The 21402-nt window shown below is 44.4% G+C and overlaps 1 protein-coding gene across 1 annotated transcript; it reads right to left on the bottom strand.

The window, feature by feature from the left end:
* Nucleotides 1-9516: 9516 nt before the first annotated feature.
* Nucleotides 9517-21167, bottom strand: Cdnf (cerebral dopamine neurotrophic factor). The gene is made up of 4 exons (XM_057787854.1): nucleotides 21005-21167; nucleotides 13831-13958; nucleotides 12006-12147; nucleotides 9517-10209 (listed from the first exon to the last, which is right to left on the bottom strand). Exons 1-4 carry the CDS (start codon nucleotides 21126-21128, stop codon nucleotides 10031-10033), a joined length of 573 nt encoding a protein of 190 aa, XP_057643837.1. The 5' UTR covers nucleotides 21129-21167; the 3' UTR covers nucleotides 9517-10030.
* Between the last annotated feature and the right edge of the window lie 235 nt (nucleotides 21168-21402).

Raw genomic sequence — 21402 nt, 5'->3', positions numbered from 1 at the left:
GGGATGGGAGGGTCAGGAGTCAGAGCCCAGCCTGAACTGCATGGTAAAACCACAAGGAAGAAAAGAAGGGAGAAAAGGTGGGAGGGAGAGAAGACATCAGATGGTATCTACTGAGATATCACTTTTGTAATTTACGTAGATCTTTCATTTCATCTTCATAATAGCCCCATATTATGCATAATTACTAGATGCATTCTTAAGATGCAACACAGACCAGAAAAGTTGGTGAACTTTTCTCTTCAGCTGGTGCAACCACACACAGGCAAATCTAGAACTTAAATTTTAATCCACCTTTCTTTTCAACTTTGTGCTTTCATTTACATCTTTATATTCAGAAGGCTGTCGTCATTGTAAGATTTCCCCCACATAATGCAAAGTCTAGGGATCACTAACAATCAGAAAAACAGCTGTCTGAGTCTGAGATAGGCGTGGAGTGCTTCCTGCCCAAGGTCAACTTTCTGGGGAGGCAGATATAACCTGGATTTCTTTGTGAAAGAAGCAAAGAACCTCCTATTAACTCAAGATCAAAGAAGACTGGAAGAACTGAGGAGATGTTTTCCATGGTTGGGGAGATGGCTCCAGGCTTGGGAGAGGGCTCCAGGGCTGGGGAGAGGGCTCCAGGACTGGGGAGAGGGCTCCAGGACTGGGGAGAGGGCTCCAGGACTGGGGAGAGGGCTCCAGGACTGGGGAGAGGGCTCCAGGACTGGGGAGATGGTTCTAGGGCTAAGAGTTGGCTTCAGGACTGGGGAGATGGCTCCAGGCTGGGGAGTGGGCTCCAGGGCTGGGGAGTGGGCTCCAGGGCTGGGGAGTGGGCTCCAGGGCTGGGGAGACGGCTCCAAGCTGGGGAGATGGCTTCCTGGATAGGAGCATTTGCTGAGCAAGCATGAGGACCTGAATTCAAATCCTGAACAACCACATAAAAGCCAAACATAACTGTGTGTGACTGAAACTACAGCACTGTGGAGGAGGAAACTGGAGGGTGCCTTGGGCTTGCTGGCTGCCAGCCGAGCTCCGGGTTCAGTGAGAGTGAAGAGTGTTAGAACAGGACACCTGAGATCACATATCCAAACACACACATGCACATACGTCATACATGTACACACACACACAACTGAATAGGGGAAGACTTTAAGAAGTGAGGGGAACCCTTGAGTTCCCCAGATGTACACACAATTCTGAGATACTATCCAGCAGCGGAGAAAGCTTCTTCCCTAGTAGAAATTGCACAGCCCGCGATCCTTTGCGATGTATTTATAGCTGCCGCATGGCTAAGAAGCCAACATTTGATCTGTTCTTTCCAAAATGGGCTTTTAAAAATTCAAAAGGAAAAAGAGCAGGAGCCCATCTCCTGCGGCTGGTTGTACACAGCGCAGCCTGAAAGAATATCTGTCGGACCAGGGACACCTGCTTGTAACGAGAGTGCTGTTCTAAGGGTGGGGGCTGCAAGGAGGGGGAGCGGTTGCTCCCTCATGCTTTTTGGCTCTCATGAGCTACACACACACATACACACATGCAGGTACGCAGGCACACGCACGCACTCACGCATGCACGCACCCCATAGCTGATAGAGACGTTGAGGGAAAGAAAGTGACCCCGTGAAGTATGCTTCCTCTACAGCCATCTGATGCTTACACTTCTCAAAGTGCCATGAAAATCAGTAGACAAAAGAGCAGGCCAGCTGCCCCGATCCCTGATTGTCTGTGATCCCAAGTGCTTTTCAACTTCTAGAAGCCTTGGGGAAATGGGAAGTGGAGGTTTTAGAGAAGAGCACCCATGATGATACTTAACGATTGAGACCCACACAGGCCAGATGAAATCACTGTCACCTACGATCTTTTATCCAAGTCCCCTAGTCCAAAAAGTTCTGATAATTGTAAGGTTCTTTGGATCTCATGTGACAGTAAGCCTGAGATGATCTGAATTCTTCTAGTGACACCATCTGGCCAAGATTTAAGGAAGGTGTCACAGGGTGCTGCTTCAAGCCCCTAAGGGTGAGGAAATCATCAATATTAGTATATGTACCAGGGCTACAGTGTTTACCTAGCCTCTGAGTTCCTTCTCTAGAAATGGAAAAATATTATCAATTCTTATTGAGAAACATATCCTTTCTAAACTTAAAAAACAATTGAGTTCCTAGAACATGTTTCTGCAGAGATTTTGGTAACATACTGTGGGACTGTGTGTTTTTTCATCTTGGGTCACAGTGGGGGTTAATCTGTTATCCAGAGCAATTGTTAACCTTTCATCGTCACCTTAACCTCTAGGTGTGTCTATGAGGGAGTTTCTAGAGAGACTTACAGAACAGAGAAGACCCACCTTGAACTGAGTAGAACCTTCCTATGGGCTGGAGTCTCAGATCGAAGAAGGGCAGGTGAGCTGAGCATCAGCTTCCCTCTCTCTCCGCTTCCAGACAGCGGATGCAATGTGATCAGTCCCTTTACATTCCTTCTACCATGTCTCCCCATCATGATGGACCACACCCTTAAACTACAGCCCAAACAAATCTTCCCTTCAGTTGCTTTTTGCCAGGTATCTTGTCATAGCTATGAGACGAGAAACTGATACAATGTAGACAACTAAACCAAGCATCTGAATGAGTGGGTGTTTGCCCCATAGAACATGCACCACACCGTATCCCGTGTTTGTCAGCCTTCAAGGTCAACCATCAACTTTGGGAGAGCCGGGTCACCCGTATGAGTTTCACACACCAGGTCTCCTCCTCCCTAGGAAGCAGCTGCCACAGTTCTAGGCAGAGCACCTAGGGCAACAATTCCCCAAGCTTAGCTTCACGTTGGAAGCATCTGGGAGGCTTTACCAAATCTTGACACTTAAGATTCTTTCTCTTGGGGTTGGAGAGATGGCTCAGCCCTTGAGAGCACTGACTGCTCTTCCTAGAGGTCCTTCCTGAGTTCATCTCCCAGCAACCGCATGGTAGCTCACATTCACCTATAATGAGATCTGCTACCATCTTCTGGCCTGCAGGGGCACATGCAGGCAGAACACTGTATACACACGTAATAAATAAATAAATCTTTAAAAAGAAAAAGAAAAAAAGATTCTTTCTCTATTCATCCAAAGAATGAAAGGAACTTCTCTAGGGTGCAGCCTGGCCTTGGGGATTATTAAATTATCTCCAGGCGTCTCTAATATATAGCAGACGACTTTTAAAAATCCACATTTAGGGCATGTACCTTAAGTAGATACCTTAACTAACAACTAATGGTCTGCCATTGTTCAACTACTATGTTTGTTTCCACTTCATATTTGTGTGGTGTGCACACGTGTGTGCACATGTGCATGTGTGTGAGCATGCATATGTAGATCTAAGTTGACATCAAGAGCCATTTCATCTTTCTTCTGCCTTATGAATTGAGCTAGAGTCTAGTCTGGCTGCCCGGTTTGCTCCAGAGATCCCTGTATCTGCCTTCTATGGATGCCCACACTCACACCCCACATTTCAGGTCTCAGTTCTGGAGATCTGAACTCCACTCCTTGCACTGTGAACACTTTAGCCAGGCAGCCATCTCCTCTGACCCAGCTACCATATTTAGGCTGCTATTTTATCAATCCCACAATCCACTAGAGAGAGTGACAAATTCAGGCCTGCCCAGGCCTACCCAATCACAAGTCCCCATATTTTTATCACTGGAAAGAACAGCAAACACCTTTTAACAACATTACTGTCTTAATTGGGTTTCTATTGCTGTGGAAAAAAAGTGCTGACCAGGAAAAATGTGGGGAGGAAAGGGTTTATTTTTTTGTTTTTGTTTTTTTGTTTGTTTGTTTTTTGAGACAGGGTTTCTCTTAGCTTTGGGGCCTGTCCTGGAACTAGCTCTTGTAGACCAGGCTGGCCTCGAACTCACAGAGATCCTCCTGCCTCTGCCTCCCGAGTGCTGGGATTAAAGGCATATGCCACCACTGCCCAGCTAGAAATGGTTTATTTTGACTTGCAGATTACATTCTCGTTGAGGGAAGTCAAGGCAGGAACTCAAGGTAGGAACCAAAACAGAGACTTGGAGGAGTGCCACTAACTGCCTTATTCCCTCTGGTTTCTCAGCCTGCTTTCTTATACACTCCAGGACCACCTGCTCAGTCCAGCTACACTGGACTGGATGCTCTCATATTAGCCAAGAAAATGCTCCATAGTCTTGTCTACAATGTATGTAGGCATTTTCTCAGTTGAGGTTCCCTTTTCTCAGATGGCCCTAGCTTATGTCAAGTTGACAAACAAAATACAAAATACATACCAGCATATCTACACATTTCCCTTCCTATTTACCTTTATATTCAATTTATATTCAAATATATATACACACACATACATATATTAGATAATAACTTAATGCAACTAATTTCCTAACTTTAGTACTTGTTGATACTACAAATTCAAGATGCCCAAACGATAACAAAAAGAAAAAATGATAAGTAGTAAGAAAAAATATAGTTTTTACATTCAGAATGACCATATGCCCAAGAAGATTTTTCTTAAGTGGAAATTTTTTCCAAATATATTTTGAGATAACAGCCACCAACCATCCTTTCTTTCTGAAGGGCATCTTGAAAAGTCACCTGAATGTCTGTCCTTGCTTCTCATCTTGATTTTGAGGTGAGTTCCCTTTGCTGTTCATCACTCTGTACTCCAGGTTATCTATGCCAGGAGCTTCCCAGAATCCTCCTGTCTTCAGCACTCATATCATAGAAGAGCTGGGATTACAGATATGCACCCCACCAAGTCTGAATTTATGTGGCTTCTGGGGATCCAAACGTAGGACCTCACACTTGTACAGGAAGTGCTTCCCCCACTGAGCCAAATCCCTGACCTCCACCCATTTTTTTAGTTTAGAGTTTTATCACTTTTTTTCAGATTGTGTGACTTCTACATCTTTTATGCTTATAGATTTTTCTTGGGAAACAGATAGGATGAGAGAAGCAGCAAGTTAAAGCAAAAATAAAGGAGAAAAGAATACTTCTTCTCAAACAAAACCAACAAAAGAATGGAAACTCTTACCCCTTACATGTCTGAATGATTCAAAAAGCCAGGGCAAGGACTATCTAGAGTAAACAACCAGGAGCGTCAGCCGGAGAGGCATGAAAAGGATTTTATACTGCTCTTCAGAGGCGGTTTCTGCCCACAAGCTGTCTCTCCCTTTCCTAGTAAAACTCTGATTTGATTCGGATAGCAGGATCCCAACAAAAAGATATTACAGCCGAGCCCCTTTGCAGCTGAGTGGCTCGATTCAATTCTGGTCAATGGTGTAGAAGCAGTACATGGATGGGAGGTGAGCTGGGCTCAGGTTAGAGGCAGGTCCTTACACTCTGTAGCTAGGAAGTCTGGCTGCAACTTAGACCCAGGGTTAGCAATGAACCCATCACGGGATACAATGCAAAAAGTTTTGAACTGACTCTCTGGCCACCAAATTTCCTCGGAATTTCCTTCTACTGGACTTCTTTTACACAAAAGAATAAACTTTCTTCATGTCTAATGACACTGTTATATTTAAATTCTAGTTGAAACCTAGCTGATTGGGGATTAGTGGAGAGCTCAGTCCGTGAAGGTCTTAAGGGCCTGAGTTCAAATCTCCAGGAATCACACAACAGCCAAGTATGGCTAGCATGCCTACAGTTCCTGCATGGGAAAGTAGAGGCAAGCACACCCTAGGGCTTGCTGCCCAGCCAGCCTAGCTATAAAGTATGAGCTTGAAGTTCAGTGAGAAATTCTGCCTCAAGGGGGTAAGGTTGAGAGTGAGACATGTGACACCCTCTTCCAGCCGCTGTATGCATGAGCACTGGCATGCATGTGTACATCTGCAACACACACACACACACGTGTAGATTCTGAGGTCCTGCCCCAGACTCAAGGGATATAAACATGTAGTTTAGTAAGCTTCCCTACTGTGGAGGCTGAAAAATGCAGGCCCATTTCTACCTTGTCTGCTGGTCAGAGAGTTTGGAGATTGACAAGCATAGTTGCCAGCCCCAACTCAGGAGGTGATTGCTTGGTTCTTTTGAAATTAAGATAGTAAGTCCAAGCCATCCTGACAGGTGGTCAGGGTATGCAAATGTACTTCTGCTCCTTCTTTTGTAATTACGAGGTCACCCGGGGAGGGGCAGTCTTCAGATACTTGGTCTAGAGTACCTTAGCTACCTAGACAACAGGATGCTAAAGATTTGATGTCCCAGGGTGATAAAGCTATTGACTGTGTGAGTTATCCTTTGTGTTGTCTTTTGTTACCTTCTCCCCCTTTACATTGGGTTTAAAGCTGTGGAAAAATAAAGGATTTCAGTCACTGGAATGCTCTCCCAATACTTTCTATGTTTCCTGTCTTATTATTTTTTATGCATCTTCATATTCTTGTATTTCTTCAATTTCCACACCCCTACCCTGGTAAGAAGTATTTTTGTCGAGGCTGGTTCTCAACACCCTACTGCTCTGTAGAAGCAGCTTCAGAAGTCTGAGAAGGATTCCTGTTAAAACAGACTGTGGCCAGCGCTAGGAAAAAGGAGAAAACAATGTCAGTGATTTGAATGACTTACTAAATAGTGTTCCTCTTACCCAGATTCCTAAAAAAGAAAAAAAAAATGACACAGAAATATGACCTAATTTTGAAATCAAAGAGCTAAGGTCATTTCCAAATGACAAGTTTCGTAGTTTGAGTGCAAAATAGAAACCAACTGCATTGGGTTGGGTAAGAATGCTCCCCAGGCTCACACATTTGACTGTTTAGTCACCAGGAAGTAGCACTATTTGAGAAGGATTAGGAAGTGTGGACTCTTAGAGGACATGTGTCACTGGGGGTAGGCTTTGAGGTTTCAAATTCCCATGCCAGGTCCAGAGTCTCATGTTCCTCTGACTGTAGATCTGGCTGTAGAATTCTCAGCTATTTCTCCAGCATGTTTACATGTCTGCATGCTCCCCACCCTGATGATAATTAACTAAACCTCTCAAACGGTTAGGTAAACTCCCAATTAAATGCTTTATTTTGTAAGAGTTGCTGTGGTCATAGTGTCTCTTCACAACAGAACACTGACTAATATATAGATATATTTAATTTTTATATATATTTTTTATTTTATCTGTATATGCATTTGCCTGCAAGTACTTGTGTTCCTGGTGCCTGTGGATGTCAGAAGGTGTTGGAGCCTCTGGCACTGGTGTCACAGATGATTATGACCTGCCTTGTGGGTTCTGGGACTTGAACCTGGGTCATCTGGAAGAGCAGCTAATGCTCTTAACCCCTGGACCATTTCTCCAGCTCAACTTTGGTATTTCTTAAATACAATTCAACATGAAGGAGGTTATTCCCACATGGTGAAAAAACTGCTAAACTCCAGAAACAAGAACCACCTTGGGGCTCTCTGCTCCTCCCTGTTCTGGAGACAGCCACTTCTTTTTGTACAGTGCCAGCCTCGTTCCAGAGACGACGGTGAAGGTCGGAGTGAACGGATTTGGTCGTATTGGACGCCTGGTTACCAGGGCTGCCTTCACTCTGGCAAAGTGGACGTTGTTGCCATCAATGACCCTTTCATAGACCTCAACTACATGGTCTACATGTTCCAGTATGACTCCACCCATGGCAAGTTCAAAGGCACAGTTAAGGCTGAGAATGGGAAGCTTGTCATCAACGGAATGGCCATCACCATCTTCCAGGAGAGAGATCCCGCCAACATCAAATGGAGTGATGCTGGTGCCAAGTATGTTGTGGAGTCTACTGGTATCTTCACCACCATGGAGAAGGAGGCTGAGGCCCACTTGAAGGATGGGGCCAAAAGGGTCATCATCTCTGTCCCTTCTGCTGATGCCCCCATGTTTGTGATGGGTGTGAACCATGACAAGTATGACAATTCCCTCAAGATTGTCAGCAGTGCTTCCTGCACCACCAACTAACTGCTTAGCCCCCTTGGCCAAGGTCATCCATGACAACTTTGGCATTGTGGAAGGACTCATGACCATAGTCCATGCCATCACAGCTACCCAGAAGACTGTTGATGGCCCCTCAGGGAAGCTGTGGCAAGATGGCTGTTGGCATAGTCATCCCAGAGCTGAACGGGAAGCTCACGGGCATGGCCTTCCGCGTTCCTACCCCAAGTGTGTCCATCGTCGATCTGACGTGCCACCTGGAGAAAGCTGCCAAGTATGACAACGTCAAGAAGGTGGTGAAGAGGACTTCCGGACGCTGATGTGGACCTTAACGCCCAGAGCGACCATGACGAAGTTAACCCAGTGGCTTTGGGGACTGGCGCTCCTGGGCTCTGCCTGGGCTGCCCTGACCATGGGAGCTCTGGGCCTGGAGCTACCTTTCCCTTGCCAGGAAGTCCTGTGGCCACTGCCTGCCTACCTGCTGGTGTCCGCTGGCTGCTACGCCCTGGGCACTGTGGGCTATCGCGTGGCCACCTTTCATGACTGCGAGGACGCCACCGGACCCCCAGATAGCAGGAGGGGCTTAGGGAACCCTACTCTCTCTCTTGAATGCCATCAATAAAGTTCATTACACCCCTCAAAAAAAAAAAAACAACAAAAAAAACCACTTCGGGCCATTCATTATAATAAGACTTTTATTTATTCTCCTTTTCCAGTTAGGCAATCTACATATCTCCTTGGGAACCAGCAAGCAATTCTCTAACACGTTCATTCACACCCCATTGCTCAGCTGAAAATGCATTCATTTGCATCACTTAAAAGTGGACATTATTTTGTCAATGTATATTTATTGTCTGAAGGAGTTCTTCTCTGCTCCACAAACAGATTGCCAGTAACTTCATTCGGTTATTTAAATAAATGGTTGTTCTTAATCAACCAAGTTGAGTAATTATCAAATAACTTTTGCAACTGTTTATTAGATAGAATTGATGTACAATAAAACACTCACGTCTTAATTATACTTCTGTATCAATATGAGGATCATCTCTCTTACCACCCACTCTGATAAGGGACATTCCCATCACCCCAGAAAGTTTCAAGGGGATGCTTTCTTGGGTATCCACACCCTGACCTATGACACAAAGGCAACCACTTCTACCATGGGGTTATTCTTCTATGGCTGGAAAATGGAGCTGAAACTCTTGTTTGCTGCTTGAAGTTGATAGACAAGCACTAGAAACCATAGGCATCTCTGCTGCCTGCGCGTGCTGAGTGAGCTCTAGTCCTGTCTGATGTGAGACAATGAAATAAGACTCTTTCTTGAGTCTTGAACCCTTGGCAATTCGAGGGTGGTTATAATTAGCCTGAACATAGACTCAAACAGGCAGGATCCTGGAGTCAGGGGCTGATGAAGAGGCCATAGGGGGTGCTGCTTACCTGGCTTGCTTCCCCTGGCTTGCTCAGCCTGCTTTCTTATAGAAACAGAACCACCTGCCCAGGGATGGGCCCTCCCCCATTGATCACTAATTGAGAAAATGTCTTACAGCTGGATCTCATGGAGGATTTTCTTCAGCTGAGCCTCCTTCCTCTCAGATGACTCCAGCCTGTGTCAAGTTGACACACAAAACCAGCCAGTACAACCCCCCCCCCCGCCCCAATCAGTTCCTTTTTAATGTGTGTCCCCCAGTTAGAGGTGATGGGGGATGCTGTGAGGTAAAGTCTAGCTGGCAGAAGGAGATCAGTAGGGCTAGACCCTGGAAGATGACAGCCTTATCATGATTTGAACATGACTTTCTGCTTCTCGGTCCACCATAACAACAACAGCCTCTGATGAGTTCTTGTCCCCATGCTCTGAGCTGCTCCTCTGACATGATGGACCGATACCATGAGCCAAGGTAAATCTTCCCCTCCCCTGACTCCTTTCTGACAGGCATTATTGTCACAGTGATGCAAAGGGAGTCACTGCACCTTCCAAAGGAGGCTGAGGAATGCCCGCAGAGGTCTCTGTACTCTGCAAACGTGGGTGCCAGCAGGAAGCACAGGTTAATCACAAGCCCAAGCAGAAAAACAGCAAGACGGGCAGCCACCAGGGTGGTCCCTGGTTAGCCTTAACCAACACATCCATGTCTTAGACTAACTCTAACTACTGTCCATGTACACTGATAGCTGAGGTCAGAGCTCTGTTTGGGGGTGGGGCTCTACATATTTGGGGGCCAGCTCTTTGATGAGGGTCACGTAGTCATTTTTTTCTGCGCAGGCCTTGCACTCCTCCCCCCAGCTGTGCAGGATCTGCTTCAGTTCTGCAACTCTCATCTTCCATAGGTCCACCGATGCCAAGTCCAGTTTCTTCTCTAGATGTAAGAAAGGACGCACGATTGAACAACAAAACAAAAATCTCGTGAAGCTCTTAGAAGGGTATATGGTGCTGACTTCATTCTCCTTCAATGGGAGGTAATTTCCCTTTCTGTGGGAATCAAGATAGACCTAATGAACATGCAAATCACCAGTCAATTTTCTAGGGTTCGACATCCTTGACTACTACCAATCATAGACCAATGATATTCAGGAAGGGAAATCCTGAATTTATGTTGAGCATATACAGAGATTTTTCTCATCATAATCCCCTAAACATTACAGTTTATAATTACAAATATATAATTATAAATTATAAACTATAATTATAAATTACAGCAAATAACAACTATTTGCTGACTGGCTAGATGGCTTAATGGGTGAAGGCACTTGCTATCAAGCCCAAAGACCTAAATTCAATCCCCAGGGATCCACACAGTGGAAAGAGGGAACCTGACTCCACAGATTGTTCCTTCACAGATTGACCTTCACATGTATGTTATATCACACACGCATCTCTCTCTCTCTCTCTCTCTCTCTCTCTCTCTCTCTCTCTCTCTCTCGATCAATCGATAGATAGATAGATAGATAGATAGAATGCACAGGATTGCAAACATACACACACAAACTATGAAAAGGAAAACTACTTACATAACATTTGCATTGTATGATGTGGCAGAATTCCGTGCAAATGCTATGCCATTTTATGTTAAGAACTTGAACTCCTGAGGTTGTCCCTTCTATGAACATGTTTTGTATGGACTCGGCTTCCTGCCTCTACCCTACTCCTTTAAAGTCAATTATAAGGGATGCTTACCCATAATACCTGCCCTGGAAGTCAGGGCCTATGCTTGGCAAACTAAGAACGAGGTTGTCTTTGGTATCTTTCAACCTTAAACCTGTTTCATGTTTGCTGTGTAGCTATGGGACATGTGTACAATTCACAGCTGTGGTGGGAAAGAAGACTAAATGGGATCTGGATGCTAATTAGTTAGGTCACTTACAGTAATACAGTGTGTGTGTGTGTGTGTGTGTGTGTGTGTGTGTGTGTGTGTGTGTGACAGAAAACAACAGCTTATGCAAAAAGAAAGCGTATCTCTCAGTGGGATTTCAGGTGTTAAGGATAGCTGAGGGAAAAAATTTTAAAGCTTTAATCACATTGACTCCCTCTACGCAACAGGCTGGCCCAGATACAATCCTTCAGTATAAGAATAGATTTAACCATGTAAAATTTATAAGGCCAAGGATAGAGTTTTAAATAGGACAGCACCTTCCTTCCCAGGCTGTGTATTTTAGGCACCTCTGGTGAGCTATGTCATCACGCAAAACCTGATTGGATGGGAGTAGCCCAGTTCCTAAAAGTGAAAGCTGACGGAAGGATGAACACGCCTAGGATGAAAATGTCGTCCCATTGCAACTTCAAGGCCCTACCGCCACTGAACAAAAGACTCATGTTTTCCTGGTCCACCGTGCAGGGCTCTGCTATTCATTTTAAGAAATATTCCATACACACATGACTGACATCACCTTAGTAAACTAGGAACTTGAACTTTGGGCTGGCAGTTCCAACTTAATGCCAATTATCCTTTAGTATCCATTATTTGCTATAAGGTTATAATTAGTTCATTTATTTCCCTTTTTTTAATAGGAGCTCAGCTGACACAAAAAAACACCATTCACCAGCTCATCAACCTGTCCGTGAGTGCAGAATCCCTTCCCTCTAATGCTGGCTTTGACGTAGCATGTCCCAGTGTTTCAAAGCTTGATGACACACAGAATGTTGTGTCTCTCGTACCGTACTTCAGCTCACAAATCTGGCTGTCCATCTTCTTCAGCCTCTCACAGATCTTCACTACGGGCATGTGCACACTCATGGGACGTGTGACTTCACTGAGGATCTTGGTGGCTGCGTCTTTGGTGGCTCCTAGATAATAGCACTGAAAAGAGAATGAGAGGCCATCCAGGGCTGATGAGATTTGAACGGTAAAGGTGCCTGCCACCAAGACTGACAACCTTAGTTTGATCCCTGAAACCCTCCTGGTAGAAAGAGAGAACTGCCCCCTTCAAGTTATCCTCTGACCTCTGTATGCATGCCACACATATGCATACAAAATAAATAAATGAAATGTGACTTGAAAGACTTAGTGTTCCCAGCGATGAATAAAAGAAAAGCAGTATAAAGAAGGAAGAACGAGGTGGGGCGGTGGTGGTTCACACCTTTTATTTCAGCACTCAGGAGGCAGAGGCAAGCAGATCTCTGTGAGTTCGAGGCCAGCCTGGTCCACAAAAAAAAATCTTTACTTGTGTTTATACATATGTAAAGGCCGGTGACACAAATAAGTGACAAGAGTTTGGCAATGTGTCAGTCAGTGGTACACATTAACATGGCTACTTTAGGCAAAAAAGAACTGGTCTGGTACCTGAGGTATACCTCAATGGTAAAACATATGCTTAGCATGAACAAGGTTGTAGGTTTAATACCAAGATGGGAAAAAAATGATCTAAAATTGTCTTTATTTTTATAGAAATATTGAAACAAGTCATACATTAAATTCAGAAAACACAATCTAAAAAAGAAAATATACAAGCCTCAATCATTACATGTGAATAATACTGAGATGATTTATGGGTTTGACTATGTGTCTTGGTAACAAATGTAAAAGCCATATAATAGTAAATTCTCATCAGAAACTATTTTACAATTTGGTTAAGAAAATGTAAAATTGCTTGCCTGTGATTTACTTAGAAAGGAAAACTAGATGCTCTCAACAAGAATCCATAGTGAGCCGGGCGGTGGTGGCGCATGCCTTTAATCCCAGCACTCGGGAGGCAGAGGCAGGCGGATCTCTGTGAGTTCGAGGCCAGCCTGGTCTACAAGAGCTAGTTCCAGGACAGGAACCAAAAGCTACGGAGAAACTCTGTCTCGAAAAATCCAAAACAAAAAAAAAAAAAAAAAAAAAAAAAAGAAAAAGAAAAAGAAAAAAGAATCCGTAGTGAATGTGAAAGAAAAGAAACAAAAGGAAAGGGCACAACGGTTCCAGGTGTGGTGGAGGAGAAAGAAGGTTTACTGAGGTAAAAGAGAGAGCATAGTCAGAGACAGAGACATCTAGGAGAGTTCAGAGTGGACATGACCCTGAGTCATGTGAGGAGAGGGGGGAGGGCAAGAGAGAGGGGAGAGAGAAAGAGAGAACAGCTAGGAGGCCCCAAAGAGAATGGGAAAGCAAAATGGCAGGAATATATAGGGAAGAGCCTCTGGGGGAAGAGCAGCCCAGCCCCTGGGTTGGGAAAGTTTAGGCTAGGGGGTGGTTATGCCAGCCAGGAGGACCCTGTAATGGGTAGGGACTGAGGGATGCTGGGAATACCTGATGGCCAGGTCCACTTTGATTTGTTAAATAGGAACCTCAGCCATTTGTCCCAGGGCTTGAGACCTAACACACAGGACCGTGTTTCCCAGAAGCTTGTCTTCTGCTTGCCATCTACGAGTATGTTTGAAGTTGGCACTGAAGTAGGAAGACACCAACTCCAAGCGAAAAGGAGACTATTGGTAGTTTGGCTTTTATTTATTTACTTATTTGTTTGTTTGTTTTTGAAGCACACCGGAAAAATGAAATTTACCATACCAGGCGGTTTTCTTTTCCTTTGGCATCCAAGCAAAAGGTGATCAACTCTTTCTCTATGGTGTCCACAGAAAAGTCTATTCCTCTGGTTAGCAAGGAGTTGTAGAATCGGTTTAAGAATTCTTTACATACTAAAAGGAAGAGAGACTTAGGTCTGTTACACAATTCTACCTCTACCACATCCATGACTGTGACCCACCCACCAAGTGAGAAAAATACAGTTATGATTCAGGACTGGAGAGGTGGCTGAGCAATTGAGAGTGCTTGCGGCTCTTACAGAGGACCCAGGTTCAGGACCTGGCACCTACTGTAAAACCATGTGTAACTTCAGTTCTAAGGATCTGATGCCCTCTTTTGGCCTCCATGTGCGCCAGGCACACATCTGGTACAAATGCCTACACTTAGGCAAATACTAATAAGCACAAAATAAGATAAACTGTAAAATATATAGGTATGGTTCAGTGTATTATGACCATGGATTCAAACCCTAAACCTTATTTGGGGATCTGTTACTAAAGCCATGAATGCAGTAGACAGACTCCACCACAAACACTAAAGCCATGAATGCAATAGACAGACTGCACCACAAACACTAAAGCCATGAATGCAGTAGACAGACTCCACCACAAACACTAAAGCCATGAATGCAGTAGACAGACTCCACCACAAACACTAAAGCCATGAATGCAGTAGACAGACAGACTCCACCACAAACACTAAAAGATAACTTTGGTATAGGCTGTGGTCTTGGGGATAACTTTGCTTCAGGCATTAGAGAAAAATCTGAATAACAATAATACCTCAAATGAAGCTACTTAGCATACACACGTATTTATGTCCCACCACCATGAATCTGGGATTGGTGTAATCCTAAACTGATGTTTGAAAACCATACTTTCAGTAGAGCAAGAGTTTGTAGCACGAATAATAAAAACCCAGACAAGCCGGGCAGTGGTGGCACACGCCTTTAATCCTAGCCCTTGGGAGGCAGAGGCAGGAGTTCCAGGCCAGCCTGGTCTACAAGAGCTAGTTCCAGGACAAGCTCCAAAGCTACAGAGAAACCCTGTCTTGAAAAAACAAACCAAACCAAAACAAAACAAAAAATTCAGAGACAGATATTGGGGTTCAACTTGAAGATCGGAAAAGCAAAGCAGCCAGCCACTGGCTTTTACCTCTAACTCAGACTGAAATGGCGATCCTGCCTCCAGGAATCTCAGAATGAGACTGAGCCCGAGACCTGTCTCCTCCCATATTATACTCCTCTCTAGGGCTGGGATTAAAGGCAGGCACCACGACAACCTAGCTTCTACGGCTAACTAGTGTGGCTACTGGGATTAAAGGTGTATACCACCACTGCCTGGTCTGTATGACTGACCAGTGTGGCTGTTTCACTCTCTGATCTCCAGGCAAACTTTATTTATTTAAATACAATTGAAATATCACTACAGTAGTTAAGCCCTAACTCGAAGAACCTTATTCAGTCCCAGTTGTCCTGAGTTGTGAGAGATGGGACTCAGAGTAGGTGCAGCCACGAGTAACCACCATGTTAACGTTTGTCAGGGCTGGCAGCTGCTGGCTCTGACGCACACATTGCGAGTATTTTAACTCTTCAAGTTTCACAACAAAGCTATGGCACAGATACTCCAACTACCCTCTTTACAGGTAGAGAGACTGAGCCAAAAAGACATCACCTAACTTGCAAGTTAGGTGGGCAAGTGGTAGAGAGGATACTTGATCCTCAGTGGCCCCCTGACCCATGCTTTCCCCGACTGCGGGAGGAAAAAGAAATCTTTTCTTCTTTGCATTTTTTTTTTTTTCAGGACGTTTGTCACAGCAAGGAGTGATGTCACTAACGCCCATGTCCTCTCTGCTGATCTTCTGGAAATCCAATGAATGTTTGTCGGAGTTTTCTTTATCTTTACTATCTCTTTCCCATCTTATCCTTTCATTGCTCTGTGATACATTCTTGGCCAGCTTTTTCCCCCTACTGCTAAATGTCTCATGTATCCCACATTGGCCACAAACTCCCTATTTCACTGAACTTTTGATCCTCTTGCTCCATGCCCCAAGAGCTAGGATTATTGATGAACACTACCATATTATGCCATCAAACCCAGAGTTTCATGCATGCTAGACAAGCGCTCTATCAACTGAGCAATATCCACAGTCCATCTCTTAGATCTTGTTATACACTAGTTCTTTTTCTCACTGGTATCTAATCTGCTGGTCATTGGTCTCATCAATTTTATTTATAGAAGTTTAATCGGCTCTTTTCCAAAAGCGTCCTGTTCTATATTTATATTATAAAATAAACATATAAATCAATTTAGTAATTTATAATAACCAAACCTGAAATCTTTTCAAGTAGACTGCTTCTGTCTCTGATCTCAACTGGCCATAACCTATGATATCTTCCTTCCCCATCCTGAATGAGAATGTGATTGGGAAGTCACTCACAGCACCCAGTCAACTTCACGATCATCAGGCTAAACCCCACATTCTACATTGTACCATACTGCCAAACTGCGATGCTTGGCAGATTAGGTGTACTGAATGCAGCTTGGCTTATATCTTCAATATATGATGGGGATGTAACTTCATTGTAAGTTAAAGACTTACATGAACACACACGTACATACACGCATACACACACGCATAGACACATTTTGTATTGATTCTGTTGCTCTGAAGAATTCTGACTAACGCATAATTCAAGTAGATACAGCAGGGAAGCCTTTTGGTACATAGATGAATCTCTTAATGATTGAGATGTGTGAGTAGGTGACTTTATTGTGGGAACATCAAAGAGAGTACTTACAGAAACTTAGATGCTATAGACTGCTACACATCTAGGTCACAGTGTACAGCTCATTGTACCCAGGCCCCATGATTGGCAGGTATGGCCAGTCTTTTAGCATTACAACACTACATTGTCATCTACAAAGTTTATGCTTAAGAACCATGCAGTTGAATTACAAGAAAAAAAAATACACACATAAAATCTTACAATGTTTTGTTGAATTTTATACAGTTCAACAATTTTATGTTGAACTATATTCATAGCTATCCTGGACCCTATGCAGCCAGCAGCCACAAGAGGATCAAGCCTGTGTGTAGAACATGCTACCATACTGAGTGCTGCAAGCAAGTTTCACTCCATTTTAGGTACATAAACATAAGAAAGGTACAGTGAAAATGAAATATTAATTATCAGAGCTGGAACAACGGCTCAGTGGTTAAGAGAATGCTTGCTGCTCCTCCAGAGGACCCAAGTGCGTTCCCAGCACCCGTGTCAGGTGGCTCACATCATCCTGAAACTCTAGTTTCAGGAGATCACACGCCCTCTGCTGGCCTCTGGCAGCTTATGCACACATGTATCATATAGATCAGAGACACATAAAGAAAAACAAATCTTCAGAAAAGACAGCTTTAAAATAAAATGGTATGCCTACACGTGACTCTTACTATGAATGGAGCCTGTAGAGCTAGAAGCTGTGCTGGGGGAGCCAGAAAGGGGAGACTCACTGTGAAGGTCAAGAGTATTAGTTCACACTGAGGTCGACACTGAAGGCACTGAACATGTATTAGTTCATACCGAAGTAGACACGACAGTCACTGAACACTTAGGCTACATGAAATTTTTGGAAAAAAATAGTTTTCTTTCTTTCATGATAGATGAACCAGAGCTTATTATATGTTTTCCACCATATACATTCTTTAATTTAAAAGAAACTATGTGATTCTTTTGTTACAACACTTAGCTTGAAATTCAAACATTGCACTATATCTTCTTTCTTTAAATCTTTATTCTTTAAGTTCTTAATTTATTTCTTACTTTTTAAACTTGTCTACTAAAAACTAAGAAACAAAAACATGCATTAGCCTAAGCCCAGAATCAACACAAACAAATGACTAAAAACAGGTGATTCAACATCATTGAGTGATAGAAAATTTTCATAATTTCATAGAACCACTTTAGCATACATGACCCATTGTTGCCTAAAATGTTGATGTGCAGAACATCATTATAAATCTAGGAACTGGGATAAGATCTAGGATGGCACATAAATGTGTAATCCATCATATTTAAGCAATATTCAGAAGATGAGACCACAGGGAAAAGGGAGATGGAGAAAGTATAGGCCTGGGTATCATCTTCATGAAACACCAACATTTTGAAGTTGAGAATATAAGACAATCAGAAAAGTACTCTTTGGAACATCCAGGAAGGCAGAACAAGACAAAGGACCAGTTGTCTCCCTAGAGGCAAATGATAAAAACACATCTAAATGATTAACAACATTTTGAGTCACTGACAGAGTGAAAAATATCTCCCGACATATCAACTTAATTATCAAGCATGTTAAGTCTGCGAAGAAGAGGACAGCTGCTGCTGTGATCTTGCTGTCAGTGAGCAGGAATTCATCAAAGTCTCTACGCAACTTCTCATCTTGTCTTCCTACAAGAGAGATCCAGTCTTGCAAAGTCTCCTATCTTTACCCCAGCCTATCCTCATAGGATTTCTCTTAGCTGTCATTCTGACCAGCATCATTTATCCAATGAGGGGAAGACAGACATTTGGCTCACCAAAACATGTATGAAACATTTATATCCGTTTGTTCAATAATCTGACTATTGTGTGGCATAACGGATCCTGAAAACCAAGGGATGAGTGACATCATCTAGAGACACCTAGAAAACGTACACAGTTGCATGGCAGAGAATGAAAATTTTGAATCCTCTGAGAAACATACCAGATGTGTGGGGGAAGGAAAGCAGGAGCCGCTACCTGGAGGAAAGACTTTCTTAAACCAAGGAGCAATGTGATAGCCCTCCTAGAGGATCAGAAATGGGACAAAGGGCAGGGTGGAAGGACACCAGGACAGTAGAAAGAAAAGCAGTGGGAACAAATTCAACAGGGGTAGAACTGAACGAGACACCTAGACAGAGAGGACCCAGGAAACAAGCTCCACCGGGAGCAGAAGCCAGGAGCAAACCCAGTCCTGGGAGACAACCCAGTCCTGGGACACTGGCAGACCAGGATTGAGCCAACGGCCTGACTCAGAGTCTGCAATTTCGATCTCCATCGGAGTGGGACTGAACCAGCTACCTAGGATACAGAGAGAACGAGCTCCACCAGGAGCAGAAGCCAGGAGGAAACCCAGTCCCGGGAAATGGGAGGATCAGGATTGAGCCAGCAACCAGATTCAGAGTCAACGATCTCCACCGAACAGGTACAGGGGAGTAACCGCTGAGCGAGTGAGCCAGAGCCAGAGACTGCTGAGGGTCTCCGGCGTGAATCCAGGACCTTCAAGGGAGTAAACCTAAGCCAACACCCCGGGGGGTCTGGGCGAGAGTCTAGGACCATCCAGGAACTAGGCCTGAGCCAGGACCTCTGTCAGCCTGGGCATGAGTGAACCTGGGTCCTCGGAGGGATTAGGCAGGAACCAGAGATCTCGGTGGGGCCAGGCGCGAGTCTGGGACCTCAGAAAGAGGAGGCCTGATCCAGGTCTTCTGTGGGTTAGGGCATTGGCCTGGGACATCAAAGGGAATAGGCTGGAACCTGGAACCCCCTGCGGGTCCTAGCTAGAGTCTGGGGCCTCTGAGGAAGTAAGCAGGTCCTCTGCAGGTTCCAGTGAGCCTGGGACCTCCGAGGCAGTAGACAGCTTGAATTTTGCAGGAAAATGGATGGAGCTAGAAAACATTATTTTGAGTTAGGTAACCCAGACACAGAAAGACGATTATCATATGTACTCACTCATAGGTGGTTTTTTTTTTTTAAATATTTATTTATTATGTATACAATATTCTGTCTGTGTATGCCTGAAGGCCAGAAGAGGGCGCGAGACCTCTTTACAGATGGTTGTGAGCCACCATGTGGTTGCTGGGAATTGAACTCAGGACCTTTGGAAGAGGAGGCAATGCTCTTAACCGCTGAGCCATCTCTCCAGCCCCCTCATAGGTGGTTTTTAAACAAAGCAAAGAAAGCCAGCCTACAAACCACAATCCCAGAGAATTTAGACAACAATGTGGACACTAAGAGAGACTTCCATAGATCTAATCTACATGGGAAGTAGAAAGTAGAAAAAGACAAGATCTCCTGAGTAAATTGGGAGCATGGGGACCTTGGGGGAGGGTTGAAGTGGGGAGGGGAAAGGCATGGAGGGGAGTAGAGAAAAATGTAGAGCTCAGTAAACATCAATAAAAATATATTTTAAAAAAGGAAAACAGTGGAAGTCTGTAGAAAGGCAGAGAACCCAGCGGAAGGTAGAGTTGTCAGACAAGCAATTGTTTGATAGAAAAAAAGAAAAAAAGAAATATAGAACATATAGAACAAGCCAGTCAATTCGGTTGACCTGCTGATAGAAAACTCGACTTCAGTTAAGAGTATTTATAGTAAGACTACACACTCAACCACTCATTCAGTGTGAAGCTTGTGAGTCTACATTTCCTGTTTAGTGCATCCACTCTCAAGATCAGAAGATACACATTTGAATTATTTTAATAAAAGAAGAATGTGATCCCAAAGGAAGGGACTATCAAAACTTTCATCTTGGCTATTGTTAACAGTTCTTTAAAAAGGATGCTGTTTTTGTAAAACCTAAGCAGTACAACACCCTCAAAGTCAGGGGGTTGGTGGAATAGATAAAGGTGTTGTGATCGCCAAGTCCACAGAAGGAAAAGATTGTCTATTTTATCTTTCTCTTCTCAAGGAATTATTGTGCTCCTTTGTAAAGCAACTTCTGTCTAGAAAGTTCTCACTAGAGTTAACTGTGTCTTTGATTTCAACAACCCTGACAATATTGTCATGTTTTATTTTCCTTTTGAAAGGGACAAATTAGTTTGAACCCCAAAACATGTCTTAGGCACAGAGAGACAAGTCTCCCCAGTTAGGAGCCACAGAATTGAGTTAGCAGCAAGATCATTTGCACAAAACCCAATAGGAATCCTAAATCACTCCTTTTCCTGCGCCAACTTAATGACAGCAAAAGCAGCACGTGTTCTCAAGTGTCACCGAGCCAAGCTTTTGCTCAGGCTGCGAAAGGCGGGGGTGGGGAGGTAAATTATTGACTGAGCTGCATTTCTCGGGTGAGATGTTATTTACAGCCTGGCCGGGGAGAAGCTGCTGGGCTGAGCGTGGTGTCGCCGCCATGCAAGCAGGTCACACACCGCTCACCTTCACAATCAGGCCCCGGCCGCACACCGGCCTCCAGGCCCTGCACCAGCACCGGGTTCGAGATCCAAAGCCCGGCGCAAAAGGTCACTAGGGCAGCCGGGCTGGTGCACCCTGGGCACCACATGCTGAGCCTAAGGCCGGGCTCTGCCTGTGCCTCCGCACTACTGTGGCAACCTCAGGAAGAGGGGAGGAGGCAGGAAACAAGTGACGCAATTACGCCAAGAGTTCTCATTGGCTCTCGTGAACGGGGCTCGGGCAAAGAAGCTAATGAGCCTCTTCCGGCCCTTTCCGGTTTGCGCGTGCGCATACGGCATACACGGAGGGCTCCAAGGGAGCGCGGAGTGATGCGCTAAAATCATTGGCTAACCGCTGTGAAGGAAGGCGGGATCCTTATGCTG

Source organism: Chionomys nivalis, chromosome 13 (assembly GCF_950005125.1).
Source record: "Chionomys nivalis chromosome 13, mChiNiv1.1, whole genome shotgun sequence".
In the NCBI taxonomy this organism is placed as follows: domain Eukaryota; kingdom Metazoa; phylum Chordata; class Mammalia; order Rodentia; family Cricetidae; genus Chionomys; species Chionomys nivalis.
This window is presented reverse-complemented; position numbering and strand designations above follow the sequence as displayed.